This window comes from Notolabrus celidotus, chromosome 14 (genome assembly GCF_009762535.1).
Source record: "Notolabrus celidotus isolate fNotCel1 chromosome 14, fNotCel1.pri, whole genome shotgun sequence".
In the NCBI taxonomy this organism is placed as follows: Eukaryota; Metazoa; Chordata; class Actinopteri; order Labriformes; family Labridae; genus Notolabrus; species Notolabrus celidotus.
This window is the reverse complement of record NC_048285.1, coordinates 28,455,709-28,472,315: the sequence shown is the minus strand read 5'-3', so window position 1 is coordinate 28,472,315 and position 16,607 is coordinate 28,455,709. Positions and strand designations below refer to the sequence as shown.

The 16,607-nt window shown below is 43.1% G+C and overlaps 1 protein-coding gene and 1 long non-coding RNA gene across 2 annotated transcripts in view; one reads left to right on the top strand and one right to left on the bottom strand.

Moving 5' to 3' along the window:
- yap1 (Yes1 associated transcriptional regulator) overlaps positions 1–13,115 on the top strand; it is a 24,907-nt gene extending 11,792 nt beyond the window's left edge. The window contains exons 5-8 of the mRNA XM_034701534.1: positions 4,573–4,733; positions 7,089–7,216; positions 8,342–8,454; positions 10,247–13,115. Coding sequence (XP_034557425.1) covers positions 4,573–4,733; positions 7,089–7,216; positions 8,342–8,454; positions 10,247–10,482 — 638 coding nt within the window. The 3' untranslated portion in view covers positions 10,483–13,115. The remainder of the gene's footprint in view (positions 1–4,572; positions 4,734–7,088; positions 7,217–8,341; positions 8,455–10,246) is intronic.
- On the bottom strand, positions 5,800–16,607 carry LOC117825621. The gene is made up of 4 exons (XR_004633878.1): positions 16,582–16,607; positions 16,145–16,242; positions 8,352–8,502; positions 5,800–5,942 (listed from the first exon to the last, which is right to left on the bottom strand). It is a non-coding gene; the product is annotated as an uncharacterized LOC117825621 (long non-coding RNA).

Below are 16,607 nucleotides of genomic sequence, written 5' to 3'. Positions count from 1 at the left end.
AACAGCTGAGTTGGCCATTAATCCCCCAGGCCAAGCTAAAGTTTGACAGTTGGCTTTCAGTGTGTGGTGGCCAGGCCGGGTGAATTAGTGACAGGACCAGGTACATGTGTTGGGATTTTCTTGTGTGTGTGGCCCATGGGAATGAGCTAAATCTCCTCTTTGCCAGGAAGACTTTTTGAGATGAAGGTCCCTGCTTATGTCACTCTGACTCATTTACGCTTCAGGTGCCATCCTTTCATTACGGCAGCATTCCCCAGGGAAGCTCACTCCGGTTCACAAAGGCAACATGCGTGAATCAGCACGCAGGCTGTTATCCTGTTTAATTTTGGTGTTGCTTTTTTTTTTTTTTTTTTTTACAGAGTCTGGACACTTTAGGAAATGTTGTTTTTTTTTCTCCTCTGTAAGCTGTTGCGTGTCCCACTCTGAGAGTAGTCAGGAGGGTTCAAAACAGAGTTGCGAGGAGGGGAGCGGGGCAGCTGGAGAGAGAGAGAGAGATGGCGGCTCTGATCGGCAAACCTCTTTGAAGACTTATAAGTCTTGAACACACAAGGCTGTGGGGCCTCTGAGAGTGAGGGAGAGGGAGAAAGAGAAGATGTTAACTCGTTATGTGCCATCAAACACTATTTTCCAGCAGATAACGCACATCCTCCTCGTACTTTAAAGTTCCAAAGGCTCATATCTTGACCTTTTATCATCTTTACCTTTTATTATTATCTCTTAGAAAGATAGAAACACGCTTTACTCTTTGGATTGGTGCTTGATATTTCATAAGTGACGCTCTGTGTTTGAAGGATCTTAGTTTTTACGAGCATATGTCAACATTTATTCTATATTTGTGTCTGGGCTCCTCAGATTTAGTCAGCGTCACAATCCTCCATACTGCTGTTATGTAGGTCTGCAATCATATGCAGGCTGCTTTGATAATGGAGGCTAATTTGAGCTTTGAGAAGAAAAGCAGCAGAGCGCCTTTAACTGAGGGTTGTTCGCCGGCTGGCTTTCCCCTGCGTGAGGCCCAGTGCAGGCACAGCCCCATTCTGCTCCAGCTCCAGACAGACTTGAATCTCTGCCAGGCCTCTTTATTCTGTGGTCCAACTCTTAATCTGTTCCAGACCTTTTCAGTCAAAGAACTCCAATGTGAGAGGGGGGAGGTGGGGGTTGGGGGGGGGCAGGGAGAGGCAAGGCGAAAGGGGAAGAAAGAAAAACGGAGGAACAGAGGGAAAACGCCGACAGGATAAGCATGCATCCTCTTAAAAGATCCAAGGAGGTGGTGAACAGCGGACAAGACATGAGTGCACTGTGGCTGGGTTCAAAAGTGTGTGTGTGTGTGTGTATGTGGGGGTGGGGGTGGGGGGCTAATGTGAATATGATGTGTTTTCTGTGTGTACCACTCTGCTGGAACAGCATGGAAAACATACAGGGAGGACACTTGAGGTCACATGAGGATAGAGAGTGAAAGTAAAGCTGTTTACCAAACACACACGGCTACATTATCCATCATGTGATGCTTATTTTTTTTTTACCTCAGCTCCTGAAGCACCTCAACAAAAGAGTCTGCACCTTATTAATGACGTCACTGCATGAAATACATGTGTGATGAGGCAACAGTGAGCCACATGAAGAGGCAGTTGAAAGTTTCGGTCTGTGTCACTGATTCGATTTGAAGTTGCAACATCAATAATTCTTCTCCCATGACATTTTTTTTTTTTTGAGGAACACAGCATCAAATTTAAAAACAAGTCCTGTTTACTTTAGTCCTGGTTCAAGACAGGGGCTTCACGCCTCACAGTAAAAGGTGCTGAGGCGGAGTGGTGATGCTCTCGAGTCTGCAGCAGAGCGGGAACATTTGGTTACTGTACTGCACTCGGAAGTTTCAACTTCAAATGAGAAGACTTTCCAAAAGATTGTCACAGAAGTTGGAGGAATGAAAAAAGTCATCACATTGCAGACTTGCTTTTAATTTTATTTATAAGTTCAAAAAACTTTAATTGGACCAGAAAGTACAACAACAATTTGAAGAACCGGTGTTTGTGTCTCATCAACGCAGCACCTTCCCAAAGGAGTCTTTCTTAAATTCACTAAAGTGAAAACAGACACATGTTTGCAAAGCCTCCAGAGGTGTTGTGCCCTCGACATGTAGAGAACATCCCACAGATGGCGCACCCTCGTTCCTACCTGCCCCAGGTAATCCGGTGGTGTAATATGCCTGCTAGCGTGATGCCTGATAAGGGCTTGTGTTGCCGGCTCGTTGTGTTGAAGGAGTGCGTGAAGAAGACAAAAGGCAGACAGCATTAACTTGTTTCTTATCTGCCCGGCCCACCTGCTATCACCGCCCGTATGTGCTGCTGCTGACTCTAGCCACCCCTCCAAACACACACACACACACACACACACACACACACACACACACTCAGACTTCTCCTCCTGGCCTGATTTATTGCTATCAATCTGGCCCTGAACTGAACCTGTCCTTCGCTCCTATCTCAACCACAGATGTAATTCTCTGCTTCGATATGCTCATTGTTTGTGCATATTTCCTCCAGTAACATTGGTTAATGTTAACTGTTTGGTCTGGGAGGAAGTCCTTGACTTTGTGCATAGTGTCTGCACGGTCTTACACATCAATGGACCTTTCTTTTTATCCCTGCCCTTCTTTTTAAACACATACTGCTCCTTAGAATTAAAATCTTTAAGGAAAATTCCAGTACAAGAAGCTTTTTTATTTACCTTAGGTGTTATACTGTATATATTTTTGATAGTTTTGGCCATGCCTCTTGTTGACTTTGACAACATTGTTCTCATAAGCGGGAAAGCATACATCCAGGAATATTGCAGCGTTAATTTATTAGCATAAACTTTTCCTGAACTTAGTGTTTTCCCCTTCAAATGTTGGCCTTGTTATCAGTGAGTCTTTCTCCACACACCTCCACTCACTTTTCAATACACGTCCTATCAAATCTAAAGCTGTTTAAATCACCCGTGTGCAGCACTCCTGCCTTCAGAACAGCTGATGGTGCCCTGATGGAGGAGTCACCCAGCCACAAAAGGCCTCGGTATCAGCCAAAAGATAAGACACAGAGAGAAGTAACACACTCTCCCGTGTGTGTGTGTGTGTGTGTGGGAGAGAGGAGGTGGCGGCTCCATGACTCTGTGTGGGTTTTGTGTGTATGTGTATGTGCTTGGGGTGGGGTGGGGTTGTCGGGGGAGGTAGCGTGGAAAAGAGAGAGAGAGAGAGAGGGGGAGGATGGGGGGAGACGGAAGGCAGGGTAGGGCGGGGCCACCCAAGCTTCCCAGGGAGAGCCCTGAGCCGTGGTTCATTCAGCTCCTGAGATAGTGTAAACAGACAGTGATTGAATGGTGATGAGGAAGGTGCCGGGGCGGGCAGGACAAGCACAGAGAGGTGGCCCCGCATGAAAATTGTTCCCCCCTGTCAAGGCTTTGTTTTGGTTGGTGCTTCAGTCGCAAAAGCAAACAGCGCTCCTCATTGGTTCCATTACTGTTACACCCCTTGTGGTCAAGCACATTTGCTTCTCTTTCTCTACTTTAGTGATAAAACGTGTGACCTACTTTGCATGCATAGATTACCGCGTTGCTGTGCTTGCTTTATACGCATGTTTATTAGACCCACCCTCGCTGGAGTAAAGAATAACAAAGATTTCTCTGAGGAACAGCTGTGTTTTCAATCCACACACATTTGTTCTGATAATGTAAACATGCACTGAGGCTGTTGGTGCACATTGCAATTACACTTTTTGGGTCAAAGAACTTTCCAAACTAGATTCAATAGTGGTGGTGTTTATAGAATATGACGTCGGGTCTACTTTTTAATTAGATTGTTTGATCCGCACGCCGCGCTCACATTGCATTCATTAACTCAAGCTGAAGTGGACGCATCAGGCCGGGGTAAGGAGGCAGAGTCAGTCTCCGGGGATAATCTGCGATTTGTTTAGAAGGAAACAAAACGCACGATGAAAGGATAAATCATAACTGATGCAATGTACAACACACAACTAACAAAGCCTGTCTTAGTCAGTGAGTGGGAGGGGATCAGGTCTTACAGGAATTGTGGTGGTTTCAGACACTAGGCTGCAAACTTGTGCTGGGACTTCCCTTGTCCTACACAACCTGCTGCACTGGCTCAGCTCTTTTACAAGTTCAGCTTGTAAAGAAAAAAAAATAAACGCTCGAGTTGTCACTCTTGTTATGCAGCGGTTAAAGGCAGCCAAGCATTAACTGCTGTAGCTGCAGACACAGTGGGTTGGTTGTTGTCAGCTTAAGATCCCATATGTATTATTCAAGGTGCTAAATTGATTGTTTCAGTGCTGAACTCACTTACACTTACTTTAGGCAGATGCTTCTTCCTATGTAGCTAAAACAATGTTTGCAGTTTGACATTTCCCCACAGAAGGAAAGAAAAATTATAAAATGTCTATAGACCTTTATTATGAAGCAGTGACAGTTCACATTTCTTACTGAGAGTTTCAATAAAGGCATTTGGAGTCTTTGTATGCAAATGTAAAAAACAAGCACAACATTTTATTGACTGATTACATTTCCTTTCTGTGTCTTCTGCAGCCCTCAACCAGCAGAGGATGACCCAGAGTGCTCCAGTGAAGCAGGGAGGCCCGCTGCCTCCCAGCCACAGCGCAGCAATGAACAATCAGATGAGACTGCAGCAGATCGAGAAGGAGAGGCTGAGACTAAAGCAACAGGAGCTGCTTCGGCAGAGACCACAGGTGAAGAGTCGGACTTGCATCTATTTGAATGCACTTTAAGGAGCTCCTGTTGTCTCCAGGAAGAAGAACTTACCTTTTATAAATAGGACATGAGGATGCCGGACCTTGAACTGCTCATGACTTAATTGCGAGTTGCTGTGAAACGTTTATGTCCTAAGATTTGAATGGACACCTTGAATAGACTTTTTAAAACATGAGTCATCATTCATCCGTACAGTGCCTGAGCTTCAGCCCCCCCCTTTGATCGCTCTTTATTCTTACGCCACCCTACAATGAAGTCTCATGAGTCATGTGTGGTAATTTTATCACTTCCTAACGGTGATGTGTCACAGCGCCGCCCACACACAGGGCGGAGCAGCCAAATCCAGTAGTTTACTCAAGGCTGTGTCATAACAGCAGAAACAGAGCTTTATGGTTATGAATGAGGGCTCGGGCCACGTTGTTTACAGTGCCATTCACACCGGTTTGTTTAAAGTTCACAGAGTAGGAAGTGACCTGAGTGTGCACATGCACCAGCCTGCAGAGAGAGAGAGAGGTTGTATTTGAACTGTCCCTACGGAAAGTCCTCAGAGCATATCCTCTGTATGGGTGAAATCTGGTTTTCATAATGGGGTGAGGGATTAAGAGAAACCTGACAGGTGGCACAGAAAAGCCTAACTTCTTAACCAAAGCATGCATTGGTTTCAAACTTTTTTTTTATGTTATATTTTTTGGGCTTTTTATGCCTTTAATTGATAGGATAGCTGAAAAGAGACAGGAAATGTGTGGAGTACAGAGCAGGGGAAGAGACTCAGGAGATGCACGAGAGCCGGCGACCTCTGCAATGAGGACTGTAGCCTCTGTATGTGAGGCGCTTAGACCGCTAGGCCACCAGCGTCCGCCAAACTTGTTTTTTAAAGCATCTTTGCAGATAAGATAAGATAAGATACTCCTTTATTTGTCCCACAATGGGGAAATTCATGGAGTTACAGCAGCAAACAAAAAGGTGTACAGTACAAGAATTTCAACAAGAATATATCAGCCACCACCTCCACAGGGTCCAGGACTGAGCTGGCCTTCTTCATCAGTTAGTTCAGTCTTGCTCTCCTGTATCCTGTCCGCCCACAGCAGGTGAAATCCTTCCAATGTGGCGTTCGTGTCCGGTGTTAGCTCTTAGGGTATCTTAATCCAGCTCTCTCCTTGATGTGTTTCTTGCAGTAGATGCAGATCCTGTTTATGGTGCAAGGAAAACATCATGTATAAAGAAGCTGATCAGTTTTCCAGCCTCAAGCATCCATTTTTTAACAAAGCAAACACTTAATGGAGCATTGTCCGCGAGGATTAGCTTGCAGACTGGACTGTATACATCTGAAGAGCACCCTGTCAGGCAGGAGGCCAGATATCAGTGAAACCAAAATTTCCTACAACCTTCAACTTCAAGATGTTTGGCTGGCTGGCTGTGTTTGCAAACATAGAGCAGTGTGACTATAGTAGGAAACTGTCAAATCATGCAGGCGATGTGTTTGTGCATGGAGTTCAACTTTGGGGGAACATTTGCCACGCCTACATTCATCCCACATGGCGGAAGAATGATTAAAAATGGGTGGCAATGCACACAACTTGCCGGTGGCAGCAGTGGAGTGCTGACGCTGCGGAGTCTTGCAAAAAAGAGACGTGAGCCCATAAATGTTGTTTACAGTACACGGCGCTCATAATCTTGCTTAATCACAACCAGATTGTTTACAAGTGTGCATAAATATCTTTCTATAAGGAAAACATACAAGAGATGTTTTTTAGTTTTCTTAGTCCTTAAAGCTGTTTCACCCTGAGAGAGAAGACTGTGCCTGTTTCTACTCGACCACAACCAATAAAAGCTCTAACCAACCACTTAGGGAGTCTAGCAGGGAATTTAACGTCCTTAACAGAAAGGTCACATCTCATTGGCTCCCCATGTTGTCGTCTTTCACCCACGAAAGGCTCAACGAAACTCTCAAACCTTTTTCCAGTCCACTCATTCCATCGTCCTGTTCAAGGACCTGTGAGGGAAGGAGGTGAAAAACAACAACATGACTTCATATCCTCTGCCCTTATCTGATATGTGCAGAAAACAATCGTCTCCCACTGTGGACAGCCCCTCATGTAATATGACACTGTGTATGAGGAGAAATGGAGAGAGAGAGAGAGAGAGAGCACCATGTCGGCTGTGGGTGTGTTAGGCCTTAATTCAACATTTTATGCAGTGACAGCACAACAGCAGCAGTGTGAGGCAGCCCTGACATGTTTTCACGGAGCTGTAGCTGTGTATAATTAGCTTCTGAGGTTTAAGGGGTGGGGTTCATTGTGTTGCTTATGAGTCTCGTTCTTTATCACCCTCAGGAGCTTGCCCTGAGGAATCAGCTGCCTACAAGTATGGAGCAAGATGGCGGCACGAACCCTGTGTCCTCCCCTATGGCCCAAGATGCCCGGACCATGACTGCCAACAGCTCTGACCCATTCCTCAACAGGTTGGTTTTTTTTTCACACAGAAGCCCAGGAGTGAAGGCAGGGAGAGTCATCTGTAGAGCAAAGAGCAGGCTGAGGTGTACTCATTGACGTCAGAGCACTTGGCCGGGGCTCCACTTCTCCCCTCGGCTTGTCAGACTTAATGTATCCCGTTTGAGAGAAAACTGTGTGCACGCCTGTTTGAGTTTGAGCCTCAGCGAGAGCTCCCAGAGTTACACAAGTTGTAAAAACAGCAGAGCAGCCTCTGAGCTTAACCCCTTTCACATGGCAATGACTCATTTGCAGCAGGAGGCGATCACTGCACAATGACGACCTCTGGTGTGCAGATGTGGTATTTAAAAACAACCACAAACCAAATGGTGTTGTAACCTGTGAAAATATGTATCAAACTGTCCTTTATTCAAAGTGGAGAAGGCAGGAATGTGAACAGCAAAGACACAGAACAGACAGAAAGGGATGTGAGACCATTTATAAAGATAAGACAAGTTTTGTTTCTGTTCTGGGAAACTAATCATAGCCGCTCGAGCTCCAGTTCTTCTGTAAGCAGATGAAGTGAGGAGAGAGCTGAATAGCAAGCAGGCCATGAGAACATGTGGTCCAGTCAGTAGACAGGCCAGCCTAATCTCCCCTCCTCCCCCTGTTGCCTCCGCTCCCCTGCTCTTACAATGGCCTCATTCATCCTGCCTCTGCCATACTCTGCCTACATATTTTTCCTCTGCTAATTAGTATAGGCTTGTCAAATGTCTTCTCTCTGCCTCTTTGTCTCTCTGTTGCCCCATTCATGGTTGCCCTTTTTCCTGTACTCTGTGATAGAAGTGAAGCTCGTTTTCCTCGCTGTCACTGTGGATTAGTCACCACAGTCTCTCAAATAGATCTATCTGTGGAAATGTGGATGTCTGCAGAGGGTCCCTGAGGGAATTAAGGCCACACTGTAACTTTCCAGCCTCTGTGTGTGCGTTTAATAGCCCTGTTTGCTTTGTTAGATTGAGTGAGTGAGTTAAGTGTGGAGTGATGTAAAGTGAAGGTTGCTATCACTAACCGGGCGGATACAGAAGTCTTGTGTGATTGGACTCTAGTGACTCTGCAGAGTTTGACACAAACATGTTCCTCTCTTTGTGTTCTGTCAGCGGGACCTACCACTCCAGGGATGAGAGCACAGACAGCGGCCTGAGTATGAGCAGCTACAGCGTCCCTCGCACTCCAGATGACTTCCTGAACAGTGTGGATGAGATGGACACAGGTGAGGCCGGAAGACTGAAGTGTGATACTGTAGTGACATGTCATTTCTCTGCAGGTTGAATATAGAAATAAGGAAGTTTCTTGTTAGAAAAACATGGTTAAGGGGTGCCGGTGGCCTAGCGGTCTAAGCGCCCCACGTATAGAGGCTACAGTCCTCGTTGCAGAGGTCACCGGTTCGACTCCCGGCTGGTCGACCATTTGCTGCATGTCCTTCCCCCGCTCTCTACCCCCCACATTTCCTGTCTCTCTTCAGCTGTCCTTTCATTAAAGGCAAAAATGCCCCAAAAACATAACTTCATCACACCAATTTTAGCATCCCTATACATGGACTCGCCCCTTAATACATCTCTGAGCTTTTATCCCCCCCATAAACCAGGACGCAGTCTGAGATCCTCTGGCAGTGCTCTGCTAGCTGTTCCACAGTCTAGACTAAAAACTAAAGGCGACAGGGCCAGAGTCAGTGGCCCAATCTCAATGTCCTCCCTAAGCCCTGAGCCCTAAGCCCTGAGCCCTTCTTGACTTAATTGACGTCAACTGTAAAGTGATTGAGGGCAGGAGGCTGTAATGGCTCAAACTGTAGAACTGGGAATGGAACAGCACTTTGAGACTTCTCACATAACCTGCATGACATCACCAGCTCACCTTAGAGATATTAGGAGTTTTTATTGCACAATTTTTACTTTCCTCAAATTCAAGGTGCTAATGGGATGACTGACTGTCATGTGATCCAGGCTCTTACAGTACAGACTGCTTAACAACACACTTTAAAATATGAATAGGCTATATAACTACAAATATATAAATTATACTGCACACACATATGTGAAGATGAATAGATTAAGGCTGTTTTCTATATTTATACTTACAGGCAAACTCTTTTAAATTACATTGCAACTTTCATGCTTCTTTTTTACCGTCTCTCTTTTTTAAATGTCATGTAAGCTCGCGGGCTTCCCCTAGGAATCCCGTGTTTCACGTCACAATGCTATGAACTCTGGGTAATTCCCTTACGCCAAGTCTGCAAAAATGCCCACTTATGGAAAGGGGGCATAAAGGGCTCCAAAAGTCAGTGAGAGATCCCTCACACACTTGATGATTTGACAGTGGGACAGCCCTGAGCCCTCACCCATTTAGCGGGAACGCACCTCAAAGTCAGTGAGTGCTTGAGGGTGGACATTGAGATTGGGCCAGTCCCTCATTTTATTTCACTACTCAAAACACACCCCTATAGTAAAGCTTTAATTTTGTGAATTTATTTACATTTTTAGCATTTTACCTCTCTGCTTTTATTGTGTTTTTTTTAAGCATTTTGTTACTTGTATTGAAGAGTGCTATACAAATAAAGGTATTATTATTATGTAGTGGGTGGCCCAGGTTCGAATCCAGCCTGCAGCCTCTGTCCCACATGTGATTCCCCCACCCTCTCCATCTTTTCTACACTATCCACTGTCCTCTCCTCTATAAATAAAGGTGCGAAAGCCCCAAAAAATATAACTTTTAAAAAAGAAAACTTGTTTAATAATCACTTAAGCCAGCCTTAAACCGCTAAAACACACAGCACATAGTGTAGGGAAAAGGTGCAAAGGTCGGCAGCACAAGAAGAGTCACATGCAGCCTAACCTTCAAGTCATCTTAGTAGGATTGAGTACAAATAACTAACTCCATGAATTTCCCCATTGTGGGACGAATAAAGGAGTATCTTATCTGATCTGATCTTATCTTAAATCTAAAGTAATGATGCTGGATCCTTTTCTACCCGTAGTAATTGTTCTTGTTCTCTCCGTGTCCATTAGGGGATCCTCTACCACCCTCCATGGCAACACAACCCAGCCGCTTCCCCGACTACCTGGACGCCATCCCGGGAACAGACGTGGACCTGGGCACCCTTGAGAGCGAGAGCATGGCAGTGGAGGGCGAAGAGCTGATGCCCAGCCTGCAGGAGGCCCTGAGCTCCGACATCCTCAACGACATGGAGTCTGTGCTGGCAGCTACCAAGATCGACAAGGAGAGCTTCCTCACATGGTTATAGAAGACCTGAGCAGGGCGCTCCTCACTCCTCCGCCTACACTCTGAACTGCTGCCTGCTCTGATCTGTGAAGGATTCATAGATGCTTTTTACAAGACATTTCAGCAAGCGTCTCTGGACTTCTGTGTCTGTCTCGGCGTGTAAGGCCAACCCTCCTTTGAGGCAGTATTTTTCTGTTCTTTCACTGCTGTGTTATCTCTTTATTTTGTCTGTGTCTTCAAGGCTGGCCCATGAACAGACAATTACGCAAGGGTCCCCAAATCTTTCACATGTCTGTCAGTGAATCGAGGGCATGTTTACCCTGATCTTCCCTGGTCTCCCCTCATTTTCTGAGCTTGGCTGATGCATGTGCTCCTCTGCAAGGACTGTCATCAACAGCTACCGCCTGGAGTCTCTGGTGCCTCTTCTTCTTGCATTATGGCTTGAAGCAGCAGTTCTTAACTGAATTTGGGACTTTCACAGCTAGCTTGAAGTAGCTTTATATTTGGCCTTGTGAGTTTGTATTCTTTCTTTTTTTGTGTGTGTGTGTGTGTGTGTGTGTGTGTGTTCAACGAGCCTGAGAAACCAAAAATGATGTATTAGAAGCCGAAAGAACAATACTGATTTGGAGTAAAGGTAAATGTGAGGCCCAGTTTGGACATATTGGCTCTGCCGAGGGTTTTGGGGGGGGGGGCGAGGGTTGGAGCCTGGGGACCGACTACATTGCTGCTTGGCTGTGCCAGCAAGTCTAAGTTAAACCTTTGATAGATCAAGTGCCTTCAGTTGTATTTTTTTGAGACGCGAGCAAAATGAACAACTACTTAGTTCCTGTAACGCAGCGATTAAGCATCAGGCTGTGTTGGTTGAAATCAGCCTCTTTCCTCTCTCTAATGTTCAATAATCAAAGTGTATTTTGTTTTATAAACACATTATAAGGGGATTTAGGGATTTCTGTTTGTGTTTTTGTTTTTGTAACCCTAGCTTCTTTGTATCTCAGTCTTATCCAAACCTAATCCATGATTCACTCTTTCTTTTATCTTCTTAGTATTCTTTATTTTTTAGGTTACTACGTATGTATGATAGCTTAGATCAAAAAAGGCATTTTTGCTTGTTTTTAACTCCTTTCATAGATGAATTTATACATTTTTAACATGGTCGACTGTTATCACAGCATGTTTTCACTTCATGGAGATGAAGTCTGCCAAGACACAGATTCAGTTTTGGCTTTTGTAACCATTCAGCTGATCCTCTTCTGTCTGATTTCCTGTATTCATATAAGTGTTATTGTGTATTTGTTGATCACATGCAGCTCTTACTATCATCCGAAAACATTAACCAAAAAAAAAAAAAAAAAGGCAGATCTCTCGGCTCAACAGAAACTACAGCTCTGTGACAACGTTGCAGAGTTACAGTGTTTGAAAGTGTCTTCCTGAGGAGGGGAGGTGGAACCCGGTGTTGGCGCTGGGTGTTGAAATGAAGAGTCTATAGGGGGGACTCCAGCTTGGACAAGTTTCAGCAGGTTTTAAGAGTCACGTCGAGGAGAGCGGGCACGGCCGGGGGGTTTGACAGACAGACAGCAGCGAGTTGTGTAGATTGATGAAATGTGTCGATTTTTTTGTGAAACGATCAAGAAACAATCAGTAATTATCTCAGTCAGGAATTGTTGAGGCGGATTCCAAAGATGTTTTTGTAATAACGCTGATTTTGCTTCCATTTTCACAGAGTCCAGAAACGATATGATTTGTAAATCAGCCTGTGTATGAACAAAAACGTATAAGCTAATGAGAAAATGATGTAGGTTTTTAAGTGTTAAAAGGACATGTCTGAATAGGTCTAGCTGAGAGATTCTTTTTTTTTATGATGAGACGGTTGTTTTGAGTGACTAACCCTGAGATTTTTAAGGATGAGGTTTCACCACAGAGAAACAAGTGATTCTCCTACAAACACTCACATGTTTACATTCTCTCTGAGTCAGAAACTGCGACAGCCACAGTGACAATTCTCTCATTATCACATTGTTTTGATGTTGACAGCATGAACACATCTTTGCATTACTGCAGTAACCGTTGAGTGATCAGACTGTCAGATTGTCACACTGATTCTGTTGCCTGCCAATAATTGATTGGTAACATGAACTTGATGGAACAACTTTTTTTTTTTTTTTTTTTAGATCAGAGAACATGAACAATTTTTTTTATTCTGTGTGAGAAAACCTCTTTTAGTGTTGATTTTATTGATCATTGAATCATGTGTTAATGATGGATTTAAGGCGGATAAACAGTGTTGGTGAGAACAATGCAACTAAAAATGAGTGGTACACTACAGTGCTTGTATCGCACGGCTACAGAGTTATCATTTTGATGCAATGATGCATTTTTGTCACACAAACCTGATTTTATGCTTACTTAGTGTGTAATTGTCGGAGCATATTAGCTGTTGACTGTCATTGTAGCAGTAGAACTAATCACACAAGTTAAAGGATTTTGTATTTAGAGTTTTTCTAAATGCACATGAAATGAATTTATATTCAGTAATGATCTGTTCATTTTTGATAGATATGTGCATGTGTTTTAGAGCAATAAATTCTGTTACATTATATCTTGCTTCATATCATACTTTGAAATTGGCCTGAAATAAAGTATATTCTTTGTGGTAAACATGCCTTGTGTTGTTATGTGTTTGATTTATATGAATTTAAATTATAAAACACAAGAGATTCTGATATGCATGCTCTTTACCTTACATCAGAGTTAGATTTGGCTGCTGTAGCTTTTTGAATTCAGATAAGATAAGATATTACTTTATTGATCCCCTGGGGGGGGAAATTCAGTTGTTACAGCAACCCAGACATAAGTACAATCAAGAAAGAAGTTTCAATAAGTAAAAATAAAATAAAGCTAGAATACAATTTAGATATATACAATGTTACAAATGGATCTAAATATTAACTCAGTTTGAAAACCAATTCAGAGGAAGACAGACACATACAGCTATTTGAAAGGTCATCTAAGTATCAAAGCACATTTCAACATTGAACTGTTGTCAATTAGGTGAAAAGTTGGAGTATGCATTCACATTTAAAAACCAACATCCTAAAATATGTTGCTGCAATTACAGTTATTTTAAAACTTAACAAATACAGGGATACATAAATAGTTGATGTTGGCATATTATTTTAAAAACAACACATCTTCAAGTGTTCATCAGTCAGAAAATAGGCTGTTTTTGTACTAAAATCACATGTAAGCCGATGACAAAGACACAACAGCATAAGTTAAAGATGAGATCATGTGACCAGCTTATTTCTTTTAGTAAATAAACAATATCATTTGGTCAATTCTGCTGTATTTTGTCTTGTCCTGTTACAATTTGGACAAACAGTTTCATTGTTTTTTGTTATGTCATGGATTTGAATTATTTCCTTACATTTATTTTGTACTGTTTGTATGTATGGCTGCTCTTTGTTTGTCAGACACCTTTTTAAGCGTGCGGCTGCCTATTGGTCAGGTCCCTCTTGAAAAAGAGATTTTTAATCGCAAGGTGTTTTTTGTCCTTGTTAAACAAAGCTTAAATAAAAAATATAATAATTATTACATCCAAAGGCTCTTTTGAAAGTCTTCACCGGAAGTTCGTATGTGCTGCGGTTCCTCTAGGTCAGGGGTGTCTAACATACGGCCTGTGGGCCAAAACCGACCCACCAGAGGTTCCAATCCGGCCCGCAGGCGACTTCCCAAAGTGAAAAAATTTCAGAGAAGACATTAACTTCATTAAAAAATTTTCAATAAAAGTAACTGCTTTATCAGATTTGTTCTCTGGGGGTTGCATACACCCACCTGAATAACCCAGGTGAGTGGGAAACCTGTGTGCTCGGTGTGTTAAAAGATTATAATATTTGGCCCCACTATGAGACTCATCATGGCAAAAAATACAATAGCTGTTTGAGTAAAGAGATAGTTCATGAAATGTGAACATTTCCAGAATTTAATTGTACTTTTTGCACTAAAACAAAGAACAATTTGGAGTTGTCCCTCTTTATAGGTTATCATGTTATGATTTTACGGCCCACTTGAGATCAAATTGGGCTGTATGCGGCCCCTGGACTGGAATTAGTTTGACACCCCTGCTCTAGGTGACCCCTGGAGGGCAATACACACGATGCTGATGCTTGATAGTCTGCCGTGTAATGCCTTGTGCTGATTGTAGAGCCGATTTTGATCATTTGGACACCTGAAAGTGAACACTGCCCTCCACATAGTGTTACATTTTTGTATAAGATTTTTTGGTCATTTTGAATCAGTTTTAACCAGAGACTGTATAAAAAACAGGGCAGGTTAGAAAAAAAAAGGTGTAGCATTACGTAGTTATTAGGGAAGTTTCACGCTAGCTATGGAACATTTACACAAATGTACTGCCCTCCAGTGGTCACAGTGTGGAACTGCAATATCAAGATCAATAAAGCTAGCGTCAATACTTAGTCAAATGAATTAGTATTTCTGGCAAATACTCTCAAATTAAAGATTAAAAAATGAAGGATTTTTTTTTCTACACTGTTATTGGACTGTTTATAAAAATTCAATTAAATTCTTGTATTTTCACACAAGATGAAAAAGGCATTGTTCCATGTTCTAAATTGAAACGATTTCTTTCTTTTTGTTGGTCAATAAAAGCAATGCAACATTAAAGGCAGGTGTGAGTGCATCTGCACGCACAGTGAGGCGAAGACTTTTGGAGGAAGGCCTGGTGTCAAGGAGGGCAGCAAAGAAGCCACTTCTCTCCAGTAAAAACATCAGGGACAGACTGATATTCTGCAGAAGGTACAGGGACGGGACTGCTGAGGACTGGGGTAAAGTCATTTTCTCTGGTGAATCCCCTTTCCGATTGTTTGGGGCATCTGGAGGAAGGCTTGTTCGGAGAAGACGAGGTGAGCGCTACCATCAGTCCTGTCTCTTGCCAACAGTGAAGCATCCTGAGACCATTCATGTGCGGGGTTGCTTTTCGGTCAAGGGAGTGGGCTCTCTCACAATCTTGCCTAAAAACACAGCCATGAATAAAGAATGGTACCAGAACGTCCTCCGAGAGCAACTTCTCCCAACCATCCAAGGGCAGTTTGGTGGTGAAGAATGCCTTTTCCAGCATGATGGAGCACCTTGCCATAAAGCAAAAGTCATAACAAAATGGCTCGGGGAACAAAACATGAAGATTTTGGGCCCTTGGCCAGGAAACTCCCCAGATCTTAATCCCATTGAGAACTTGTGGTCAATCCTCAAGAGGCGGGTGGACAATCAAAAACCCACAAATTCTGACAAACTCCAAGCATTGATTATGCAAGAATGGGCTGCCATCAGTCAGGATTTGGTCCAGAAGTTGATTGACAGCATGCCAGGGAGAATTGCAGAGGTCTTGAAAAAGAAGGGTCAACACTGCAAATATTGACTTATTGCATGAATTCTGTGTAATTCTCAATAAAAGCTTTTGATACTTATGAAATGCTTCTAATTGTATTTCATTATACCATAGAAACATCTGACAAAAACATCTAAAAACCCTGAAGCAGCAGACTTTGTGAAAATGTAATATTTGTGTGGTCTCAGTGGGAGACGAGGTAAGGTTTGGGTTGCTGTTTTGATGAGGCTTCCTAGAGAGTTACAATGCTCATGTCTCTGTTATGTTCGTGTTCAAGGCTCACCTGCTGGAAGGCTTCACTGAAAGGTAACCTCACAGAAACTCTTCAGTTCTTTGGATCTTTGTCCTGATTCATTATAAAGATGGTCACAGAACATTTACCTGCAATGACGTTCAAACCAAACATGAGACACTTCAGGAGTTACAGACACAATCCTGTAATCAGGCCTAATTCAAGACATCTGCTTTCAGATTGAGCAAAATCATATACATGGGAATTGTAGTCCATTGCCACACATGAACTACAGACTGAACACTTCACAGAGGAGATATTTTGAAACATGTCAAAGTGACATCTTCACATATAATGTCGACTTATTTCTTTGCACATTATCTCCGCTCTGATGTGGAAACAGTTGGCAGCAGAACTTACTTTAAGAAGCTAATGACTAAAATGAATTTTTTGGATGTTGTGATGGTGTGAGCCACACAGTGAGTTACCTGGCTGTGGGAGCATGGCACTTCCT